The following is a 12,349-nucleotide window of genomic DNA, read 5'->3' on the forward strand; positions in this document are numbered from 1 at the left end:
CAGAGGGACACTGTGACCCATTCTACCTATAAAGCAAAGCTCTTGTTTGTATTAAGAGCATTAACGTTATATATTTATTAAACATGCTGTAATCTGGCATCAGCTCCAGCCTTTCATTTTCTAGCTCTCCCCTATCCTTTCTAGGCTTCAACATGAGACCTAATTTCATACTGGTAGACAGTGACCTTTTTTCTCCAGAAGCCCATGCTCCCTTGGTGAGTGTTTGCAGACAGGAATTAAAGAGACAAGAGTATATTTTTTAGGATTTTCTGTCTGTGGAGTCATCAATTTACCATCATCAGACTAGAATTATTTCCCTGTGTATTCAGTCCTGTTCCCCAAAGACATTAATTTCCTTCTGTCATGGACACGCTTTCAAAATGTTCTTGGTATGATTATTCATTCAAAGGGTACCTTTGTGGTCAGAATATGGGCATATCTGGGGATACTGAAACAAGTCTCCTCTTTCACTGTAAGCTGCTTGAAGGCGAGACCTATGTCTTGCCTAATGTGTCCCTCTTAACACCTCTCCTTACCGGGTACTTAACATAATATATACTTAATGTATGCTGGGTACTTAATAAACGTTTTCACCTAAAAGCGCTGGTCATCTATTAGGGCATATAAGACACAGAGAGACAGTCAGACAATCCTGGGGACAAATCCTAGCTTGGACATGTGTTGTCAGTATGATCCTGGCCAGGCGCCTTACAACTCTCTCTAAGACTGTGGCAGAGCGGATGCGGATTTGCATTCATTGATGGAGATCCCTCAATAGAAGGAATTCTAATTCCTTTTACCGGTGAAATCAGGTCCAGTCTCAAACAGACATACGTATACAGATAATTTATATGAGAAAGACCACAATCCATAATACGGTACATAAATTAAGTACGCATAAAGTATAGTCAATCTCTTTCTATATAGAATTCCATAGTCATATTGGAGTCATGCTAGGGAGAGAACAAAAGGTTCATGTATTTGATAAACACATATGTGGTTAGAGTGAAAGTATCCTTGAAGGATACTTAGGTGTGTATTTGTTACGGAAGATGCCTAGAATCCAAATGGATTCCCCCTAGCTGGCAAGATGCTCGTCCTTGTAGATGGCATTGCACCGGGACCTGCTACACTGCTCCTCAATGAGAAGCATAATCACTCAGGAGTTTAGGCTAACTCTCCACTCAGGAAAAACCAAGTGAATGAAGAACCCCTAATGTCCAGACTGTGATATACAACAGGAAGGGTGTTCCACAGCTTGTTCACGAGTGTGTACATCTCGAACAGACACAGTGGATTGCCGACGAACTCGTCCCAGGAAGGAAGCTGATTGGGTCGCGTTTGGGAAATTGTATAGCACTTTGAACTGATCCATCAAGTATTTATTAAGCACCTACTATGTGGCAGACGCTGTGCTAGGCACTGAGCACACAAAGAGCAAAAAAGGAATAGCTTTTCTACCAGTCAGATGGTTTATATAGGCTGGTGGTGCAGTGGAGAAAGCACTGGGCCTGGAATTGGGAAGACCTCGGTTCATATCCGGCCTCAGACGTTTACTAGCGGTGGGACTCCGGGCAAGTCACTTGATCGCTGACTGCCTCAGTTTCCTTATTTGTGAAATGGGGCTAATAACACGTACCTCACAGGTTTGTTGCAAGGATCAAATGAGAAAATAATTTTAAAGCGCTTACCACAATGCCTGGCACATATTAAGTGCTGTCTAAAGGTTAGCTACTACGATTATTATTTTAGCTGTCATCTACTGCTACTACCACCACCACCACTACTACTACCACTACTACCACTACTACTACTACTATTGCTACTACTACCACTACTACTACTACTACTGCTACTACTACTACTACTACTACTACCACTATTACTATTCCTACTCCTACTACTACTGCTACTACTACTACTACTATTATTACTACTACTATTGCTACTACTACCACTACTACTACTACTACTACTACTGCTGCTACTATTATTACTACTACTATTGCTACTACTACTACTACTATTGCTACTACTACTACTACTACTGCTACTGCTACTATTATTACTACTACTATTGCTACTACTACTACTACTATTGCTACTACTACTGCTACTACTACTACTACTACCACTATTACTATTACTACAACTACTCCTACTACTACTACTGCTACTACTGCTACTACTACTACTACAACTATTACTATTCCTACTCCTACTACTACTGCTACTACTACTACTACTATTATTACTACTACTATTGCTACTACTACCACTACTACTACTACTACTGCTGCTACTATTGCTACTACTACTACTACTACTACTACTACTACTACTACTACTACTACTGCTGCTACTACTACTACTACTGCTGCTGCTGCTACTATTTTAGTTATCATCTAGTCCTAAGACACCCAGATTTGTTCAGCCTTTGGGAGACTCTGAGACAATTATCCAGAAAAAAATCAGAAGGAGAATGGGAAAAAATTGTTCCTGAAAAGCTCTAGCTGTCATCTGGACCTGCTGAGGAAGCTCCACATCTCTTCTAGTTTTATCAAACGCTGTTTTCTCCGTGTTGTCTGCGGCGCTCTGGAACAGCTCTGTTTTCAATGATCAGCATGATATCTCATGTGGCATTTTGTCCTAGCTACAGGTTAAATGGTTTAGCTTGAGTAAGCTTGCGTTGGAAAGCAATGTAGCACAGTGCACAGAGCTGACTTAGGGATTAGGAAGTCCTGGGTTCAAGTGCGCCTTCTGATCCATACTGATTGCGTGACTTTCGGCAAGTTACTTAACCTTTTGGTCCCTCCAGTAACTCTCCTAAGACTGTAAATCACAAAGCAAACAGCTAGGTGGCGGCGTGCCTAGGGGGAAGAATTTGAAGTCTGAAAGACCTGTGTTCAAATCATGCTTCAGAGATTTTAGTTATTTGCCCCGGGCAAGCTGCTTGTCTTCCCTTTTACTCAGTTTTCTCATTTATAAAATAGGGATAATAATACTGCCTACCTCACAGGATGGTTGTAAGGATATGTTTCCTTAAAGTTCTATATATTGTTGTTATTATTATCAAGTAAGCATTAATTTGCTTTAATCATAAGTTCAATTTTTTAAAAAGGCAGCTAGGTGGTGCAGCAGATAGAGCACTGGGCCTGGAGTCAGGAAGACCTGAGTTCAAATCTGGCCTCAGACACTTAATATCTGTGTGACCCTGGGCAAGTCACTTAACCCTGTTTGCCTCAGTTTCCGCATCTGTAAAATGAGCTGGAGAAGGAAATAGCAACCACTCCAGTACCTCTGCCAAGAAAACTCCAAATGGGGTTATAAGAGACTAGACCGACATAATTAGAAACAACTCAAAAACAACTGGTAAAAAACAAAACCAAACCTCATTATAATCTTTCTAAAGTGACATAGCTAGTAAACAAATGTTTTGAACCTAGTAAGAAGTAGGAGCTCCCACGCATACACAACACCCTATCTGCCTCTGAACTTATGAAACTTTTTTTTCCATATTATTTTGGTAGGTAGTTTTAATGTTTACATGAATCTTGTTCAAATAGTTAAGATTGAGTTGAACCAGGTCTTGCTACAGGATGGGAAGAGTTGAAGGATTATTGTCACATAATTATAATACATAAGAATTATATTTTAAAAATTAAAGTCAGCAGTATTCCTGCTCTCCAAACCTTGAACGATGCAATTTAAGAGTATTTATTATGTCTCGACCAAATACTTCATTGGGAGAGATAAGACACATTGTGAAACAGAACACAATACAAGTCAGCGTATGATTCAGTGGCAAAATGTGTCAGGCAGACAGAAAGTGCCATTAGAAGTCAGAGAAGGGAGAGATCGATATGGACCTGTCATTGATTCATTCAGCCTACATTTATTGATTACTTTCTATGTTCAAGGCCCATCACCGAGGGGCCGGGAGGGATAAAAGAAAACTAGGACATTGTCCATGCCCTCAAGAAACTTACAAGTTCCTTCATTATAGACAGCAGCTATTACTTGAAGAGGATCCAAAAAAAAGACCCAAAAGACCAAAAAATATTTGTATATTGTTGGCTGTCTAGAAATCCTCATGGCCAAATCAATAAAACATACTCTGTATGGGCATTTGCCAAACTTATATTACAGAGCCCTCTTTCACAATGATACTAATTAAAATGCATTTTTACCTATTGAATTATCTTTCCAAAGTTCTAGGCATGGCAGAAGATGGGAGATTCATTTGTGATGAACAGCCTTTGTATAAACTAAACTCACGTAGTCCCATTTAAAAACTCATAGGCACCATTTAGACATCACAGTCATAGATTTGGGGCTGCCATGCCAATTGTCTAAAGACTTTACTCCTTCAAGAGAGCTTTGATGTAAGTTTAATTTATGCCAGAAAAAGTTTGATTTTTGTATCAGTCTGTGTTTGCCGTGGGCGTCAAAAAATGAAATGGTCCTCCATCTTATTTTCTTTAATCCTGTTGTGCTAAATAAATCAACACCATATATTTTATTCATTAATACATTTTAGGTTTTCAATTCTACCATTAGCCCTCATGAGGGATCTGGAACGACTTTTCTTGGCCAATGTTTAAAAAACAGAGATAAAAATTGACAGTAGAAATTGATTCAGCTTAGCAGACTCTAATATCACTTTCTGCTTAAAAAGAAAATTTCCCTGTGTTCAGTCACTCTTTAGCTGATAAGATACTATAGGGCCTCCTCAAAATATGGGAGTTGGTATGATCAATATGATGTCAGGGAACCAAAAGCAAGGACAGCAAAGTTTTGAAATTCTGTCATTGAATGCATGAGTCAGTTTAAGCTGAAGTAGCATCAGGAATTATGATCACTCGGTAAAATGTTCTAGTCACTGCTAAGGCCTCAAGCAATGAAATGAGAAATATCAAGAAATAAGAGACAGCTTTTAAAAATTATAATGATCACCTCAGAAGTTATGTTGGTGGAAACCCTATTTTGATCTGTTCATTCTCACTTTCTCAACCAAAGGTTCTTAAACTTTTTCTCTATACCATTGGTGGGGAGAGGGTGTGTGACAGACACGGACCCCTCTGACATTCTGGTGAAGTCAATGGACTGTTTTTCAAAATAGTGTCCTTAATGTATAAATTAAAATACATAGAATTTAAAAGAAATCAATTATATTGAAATGAAATTATTAAAATATTTTAATCAAGTTCACATAGCTTAAGACCCCCTGTTCTAAACATATAAAGACAATAGACTTAATAGACACCCCGCCCCAGCCCTCTGCTCCTGACCCCAACTAAGGTTTCAAAGGAAGTTAACTGTTTAATACAAATTTGCCAACCAACTCTCTGTATCTTTAGCTGAATTACTGTGGACAATCATCTGGTTTCGGCTAGTAGAGATGGCTGGGACAACTTTTATTAGGAGCCTAGTGCCATTCCCTCTTTATTTCACTCAGCGGCAAAAACAGGATTTTCATAGGTCACCTAAGAGGCCTACTGGTGAAAATTCCATATTGGGTGGTGAAATCAAGGAATTTATATTTCACAAAAAAAAATGCAGCCTGGACTGAAATCAAGACCCATATACTTTTGGGTAGTCTTGAACACTGTATTGTAAATTCCCTTGTATCCTCATCTGGGTGATACACATAGATTCTCCCTTCTCCCTGCTCCCATGGGGCAAACTGACAGCTGAATGCTAACCATCCTTTTAACTCATGCTTTGTGACTCCATCAGGTTCTCTATGCATGTATTGTGATTAATGAGGTTGACCCCCCCATGTGGTCCCAGAATTGAGAATGTCATTTTTTTCCTTGAAATTTGCTTGTTCCTTGGTGGTCTTATTATGTTTCTTTCTAAGGAGAGACCCAAGAGTTCTCTGATGGGGCAGTGCTCCTTTAACGATGAAAACCCTGCCTTAGATCTTTCCGGTAATTTACACCTAAACATCTTCACCACTGTCTGTAACTTTCTTTTGAAACAGCCCTGCAGGAATTTCCACTTGAAACAGGAAGAGAAGGGAATGGGGATGTCTTCTTTGTCTCTTTCTTCCCCCTAAGCAGAGGTGGGGGTGGGGTGTAGAGAATGGGCTTGAGTTTCCTTGAGAAAAGACTTGCTGAAAGAAAAAAATAAAATGAGGATAGGTTGGGGAATGCTACAGGTACATATTTATTATTACTTCAGAGTAAAAACATAAAGATGACTTTTTAAATATAGATTATACAAAAATGGATAGACAGATAACATAGTCATTTCTTTCAGATTTATCAAAAGATGTGCCTAAATTTGTATATGTGAGTGATGGGCACACAAAATGAGAGTGCTGGATGGGAAAAGGCAAATTATCATTTGGCACTTGACATTATGAAAATATAAAGGTATGGTCTTGGAATGGCCACAGTGGTTTATTTGATATGTTCGTAAATTTTGCATATACTCTTGATATAGTGGTACTATGATTTTAGTTTGGTTTTTTTTTTTTTTTTTGGAATATGTTTTGAGGTTTGAGAGCATCTTCACAATTGAGGAGTGAGGAAAAATATCCTGCAAAATCTTCAGTCTTTTGTTATGCTTCTGGGAAGAGTGGGGAACCATAACACTTGGTAAAAGAAACAAATCTGTATGAATGGACTCAACTTAGAAGAATGTAGGCAAACCTTCTCTCTGGGCTTCAGCATATGTGAGGACCATAAAAGACATTGGTCGCTGGTGCATGAACCCCATAACTGTGCTTCTTTTCTTTCTAGAATGAATGCATTCACATGAGACAGACTCATCTGGTTTAAAACCAATTCTGAAAAGGCTGAGCTTTCTAAATCTAGTCCCACATGAAACATAGAAACTTGGTCTCTAGATAAACACTTAGTATAATACATATAATTTTTTTTTCCTTTCCTCTCAAGTATTTCAGTGTCTATTGCTCTTGAATCTCAATTAGGTCATAATGCAGGCTGGGTATTAGTGGCCAGGCTATAAATTTTGGTAGCCCTCCCCACTCCCATCTTCGTCTGCTTCATAATCTGTATTTCAGCGCCTCTCTAAATGTATAATCATGAGTCAAGAAAGCCAGGTAAATTACAGTGCATAAAGCAGAAGGAAGGGCAGAAGAGGAAAATCAAGAAAGAAAGAAAACATGAAAATAAGAATGATCCTGCAAATTGATGGTATCCCTATAAAAGGAGAGCGTTAACTAGATGACCTCAAAGACCCCTTCCAGCTCCAACAGAATCCTATGATTTCAGTAAAGAATCACCAATTTCATGCATATGCACATGGTCTTCTCAACTGCTTCTGACATCTTTGGATTCTGTCCTTTGAAAGATCCTATTTGTTCTAGTAGGACTTAAAAGAAATTCCACAGCTAGTTTATTAGGGATTTTATGTAGTACTTTCTTCTGGGTAGCTCAGTGCACTTTTACAAACTGAATCCCATTAATCCTCAAGTCATCTTGGAAGGACCACATGTAGAGATTAGAGAGAAAGGTCATTGTTTTCGCCACCCGCCCTTCACCTTTCTGCTATGTTGGTCAAGAAAGGAGCCAATTGCATTACTGATTTCCACTAGCAACTAGAATAAGATCGCTAACTCATCTCACAAACCACTGAACACTTATTGGATGGCCATGGTGTTCAGCCATTCCCGCATTGAACTAGATTCACACTGGTCAGACATTATTTATCTAGGTTCTATATTTTTTACAAGGAAAATACAGTGACGCCAAATCTACTCATAATGACAAGCAAACAAAATAATGCCATGAATTTGTGTTACATGTAGGCTAATTCATAAATTGTTTGTATTGTTCTTTTAAGTCTTTGGGGATCTTTGTTCATACTCATTTCCACGAATCACTTAATTCTATTCTAGTAATAATTCTCATTCTCTCTCTCCTTCCTCCTCCCTCCTCCTTCCTCCCCCTTACACATACACACACACACACACCACACACACACACACACACACGCAAATGCAGGTATCCTACTGCACACTTATAATTATGACTAAAATGTCGTGGGTGTGAACAGAATTATTTCTAAGCTTCTCTTGGTATTATTTTTGTTTCGACAGATGGATGATCCATTTTTAAGCACAATTTTCAGATCCTTCATTTTACAGGTGCATTTCAAATGAATAATTATTTGGAGATGGTTGGCCATGGAGGCATTTGAGGCAGTGGATTAAAACCAGTATTTTTTTTTAAATCTTATTTGGTCTCCTATTTTTAAAATCTTATTTATCTCTTGGAAGAAGTTTTTATATCAAACTCATTTCTGAATATGTCCCTGCTCCCCACCCAGCAATCCATTCTTTGTAAAAAAAAAAAAAAAGATTTTTAAGAAAAAAAAGGAAAAAAGTTAGTTCAGTAAAACTAACACATATAGCATGTCTCACAGTTTGTCTTAAAGTTGTTATTTCTCACAGTACAGTAATGGAGTAAGACATTCATATACAACCAAATTGATTGCTACTTACTTTGTATCTAGTTCTTTGTGGACACAAAAGTCCTGCTAGAATCTTTCTTTTTGTCTTTGACCTCTTGTAACAACAATGAGGCTTGCAGCTGCTGTGCAGATATGAGGCCAATAACACCAGCACACAGGAGGGCTGCTAGCACAGATTCTTTGATCTGCTTTTCTAAGGAAAGCAATTTTAAGGGGTTTACAATCTCACTTTAATTAAACATACATATATCATTCACTTAGTTCAGGGGAAAAAGTCAGCACCCTGAACTTCAGAGAAAACACAAACAGAAATTACAAGCAGAAATTATATAACAAACAAATAACACAAATTCAGGCAGGACAGGGCTTCTAACTGTCTGAACATAGCAATACATACATAGTTACCAGAAACAGAAGCACCAAGATGTGGGTTTTCAAAACCAGGGGGATCCTTAACGGCTAACCAGAGCCTCATCTGGCCAAATCGCATGAACACTCTTCCAATGACTGAGCCCCCAAAGCAAAATGCTAACCTCAGAGTATATAATTTTCAGTCAAAGACTCTTGATTCAATCAAAGGCAAGACTCAATCAAAGGCACTGATTTTCTTAGTGCTGAGAAGTACTCCAAAAGAAAAAAACAGCAAAAGTCCCAGTTTGCTTGCCATTATACCTCTTTAGAGTTATGTACATAGCAATGGGATCTCTGGGATGTGGACAATTCATTTTGGTTACTTTTTAAAAAAGTATAATTCCTACTTGTTTCTTAATATTTGGACCAATTCATAGCTCTTCCACCCTGTATTAATGGGGTTGTATTCGTACAATTCTTCCCACCTTGACTATTTCCATTCTTGTCTTTCATCTTTGCCAATTTTTCGAGCGTGAAGTGAAAACTAAGTCAACCAGCATTTACTAAGAACTTACTATGCATCAGACACTATGCTAAGTGCTAGTTATTTTGATCTTTCTAATTAGTGATTTGAAGCAATTTTCCATAGGAATGTAAATTATTACAATTCTTTTGATAACCATCAAACTAATATTTTCAAAGTTTTCCCCTCCTCCCCCTTTCCATTCTCTTCTCTCCCCCCATTTATGATGACATTCCTTCTCCCATTCAACGTTTATTTCTTCTCTCACATTGACTCTTATTGGCCACAGAAAATAATTTGCTTTTGCATTTTGGGGCTCTCCCAGCTGCATCCTAAAGTTTCACTTTTCCTCTTTCCAGATCACCACAGACTTAAGGCAGCGTTGCACAGACAACCATACAGGAACATCTGCCTCAGCTCCTATGGCTGCGGCATCATCGCCCTGGCCTTAGAAGCCAAGTAAGTTGTGATCTGTACCTTCTATTAAACTGGTGACACCCTCTTTCCAGTAGTTTCTTGAACACTACTCCCTCCCCAGCCACTCAGAATATCATCTTTTTCCCCCTTCATGCCCTCCCCCCGATAGGTTTTATTCTATATTTAGCTGGGATTGGAAGATTTTTGTTAGAGATATAGGGGAGGTAGTTGATCCTGATCTTTGTAATATCAAAGGCTACTGGAGTTACCTTCCTGACAAATACAAGGATTAGTTCCTGCATGGAAAGATGGCAGACATATGTGTCAATATTAAGCTTGTACATAGGATGTAAAGCTGGGGAGTTAGGCTTTGCCAGTTTTTATTTACCTTAGTCGCTGTTCCTTAGAATCATAGAACCTCAGAATTGGAAGGGACCCCAGAGGTCACCTAATGCCACCCATACCTCAAGATAGAATTACTTTAAGGCATTCCTAACAAGTCTATCCTTTACCATTGCTTAAGGATTTCCAGTGGAACTCATTCCTTTCCAAGGGATCCCATTCTGGGCTTCAGACAGCTTAAGTTGTTTGTAAGCGTGTCCCTTATAACCACATGAAATCTGCCTCTTTTGAATTCCCATTCACTTCTCTCAGTCTGCCCTCGGGGTCAAGTGAGGGAAGTCTGATCTTGCTTCAAATGACAGCCCTTCATATACTTGAAGGACTAGTTGGTCCCTCCAAGTCTTCTCTTCTCTTTGGATAAACAATCCCAAGTTCTTAAAAGAACTTGATGTTCCAGGCCTCCTACCATAGTTGCCCTCCTCTGGGTATGCTTAGTTTCCTCAATGCCCATCATAAAATATGGCACCCCAAAATGAAAACAATATTGTCATTTTGACTAGAACAAAAGTCTATGAGTTCCCTCTTCTGGCTAGTTAACTTTTTGTTAGTTTTCTAGCTTTTAAAAACCACAGTTCTTACAATCCATAAAAACCCCTTGGCCTTTGTTTCATGAAATGCTGTCTAGACTAGAGGTGTCATACATGTGAGTCATAACACTCATGAGTGTGGCCCAAACCAGATTAAAATTAATTGGGAAAATGTTAATAAAATAATTAGAAATATGACAAACATAGATAATATTAATATGTGGTTTTCTAAGTCAAGCTGAAGTCCCAGGAATTCTTATGCAGGGTTTTGAGGCTCTTGGTTCTATTTGAGTTTGACACCACTGGCCTAGACAGTTTGTCAAGTCATTACTCCTGCATTTGAGATTTTCTGACCCAAATGTAGGCCTCTATCCTTAACCCCATTTAATTTACTTTTATTCATCTTAGCACATTGGTCCTAGACTACTGATACTTTTTGGATCCAACTTCTCTCCTGCCATGTGTTAGCCATCTCTTCCAGCTCCATGTAGCCCCTCATCCTTACTTTAGGACTTAAAATTTTCTTAAATTAATTTTTCTTCAGGATTTTTCAAAGACCACTGACAATGGCTCAGCAATTATATTAGCATTTTTTTTCTGCCATAGGAAATAGTTTACCTGGACCTTGGAACTTGAATTTATTAAGGGCAGCTAGTCTTATCACCTCCCCTATCTGAAGATCTCAATTCCCTGTTACCCGTTTATTCTATACATCAGAACCTGAAGATCATTCATGGCAGAGGGAAAAAAGACAGTAAGATTACATCTCTCTATTTCTAATTATCATTGTCCTATCTACCTTGATCAATCATCTTGTCCCTTCATTGACCTTCTACCAGAGCAGAAAAAGACTTTTTTCTGTTGTTTATTCGTAGGCTTAAACACAAGACTTAGCTTTTTCTAGGCTCTGGTATTCTTAATTAACATTCTTTGTTACTGTCATCAGTGACCTGCCCTTGTGTTATTCTTCCTATATATGTATTTTTTTTAAATATGTGTAGCCCCTTGGGTTTCTTTAGATACTAGCTTTCTATTTTCTTCCTCATTGGAATCATTTCTGTTTTTTTCTTTGTCAGAATTTTATTCTTGGGAGAATCCCATCCTGATTGAGACCACTTTCCTTATAGAATCTTATAGGACAGCATCCTTCCTATCCTTTTCTTCTGAATTCTTTGAAAGCATTCTCTCAGAATCAGATGGTATTTAGCATTCTCCTTTTTATCCACGTATGAAGAACTCTAAGATGCAGTGAGTGGTCTCTTCTTGACAAGTTTCTAATCATTTCTACTTCTTATGTAAGTTATTGTTCATATTCATGTCAAAAATGGTACTTTGCCTTGTCATTTCTTCTACCTTTTAAAGAATGCAATGTATAAGCAAGTTATCAATGATTCATTTGTTATTCTGCTCATAGCAGAATGATAGAGCTTGAGCAGATATCTGGATGGCTGAAGATCTCTGTCACTTCAATACCATCCCACCACATCAGCTTTGTTATCTGCTTCTTGAAATTGTCATTTGTTTCTGACTAAGAAGCCTTTAGTATATCCCCTCCATAATAATATTGTTCCTATTTCTTCTTCATTTATTCTAAACTTCTAAACTCCCCTCCAGTGCCTAGAGGTCCAAACTAGAGGATATCTTACTAATCTTCCCATTTTCTTTTAATCTAATTAGTTCCATT

The 12,349-nt window shown here is 38.2% G+C and overlaps 1 protein-coding gene across 1 annotated transcript in view; it reads left to right on the top strand.

Annotated features, from left to right (window-relative positions):
* The window catches only part of PCSK5 (proprotein convertase subtilisin/kexin type 5), a 618,746-nt gene that overhangs the window by 291,527 nt on the left and 314,870 nt on the right, over positions 1–12,349 (top strand). The window contains 2 exon segments of the mRNA XM_036741047.1: positions 9,679–9,745; positions 9,748–9,778. Of these exon segments, the coding sequence (XP_036596942.1) occupies positions 9,679–9,745; positions 9,748–9,778 (98 nt within the window).

The sequence above is a fragment of the Trichosurus vulpecula genome, chromosome 1 (assembly GCF_011100635.1).
Source record: "Trichosurus vulpecula isolate mTriVul1 chromosome 1, mTriVul1.pri, whole genome shotgun sequence".
In the NCBI taxonomy this organism is placed as follows: domain Eukaryota; kingdom Metazoa; phylum Chordata; class Mammalia; order Diprotodontia; family Phalangeridae; genus Trichosurus; species Trichosurus vulpecula.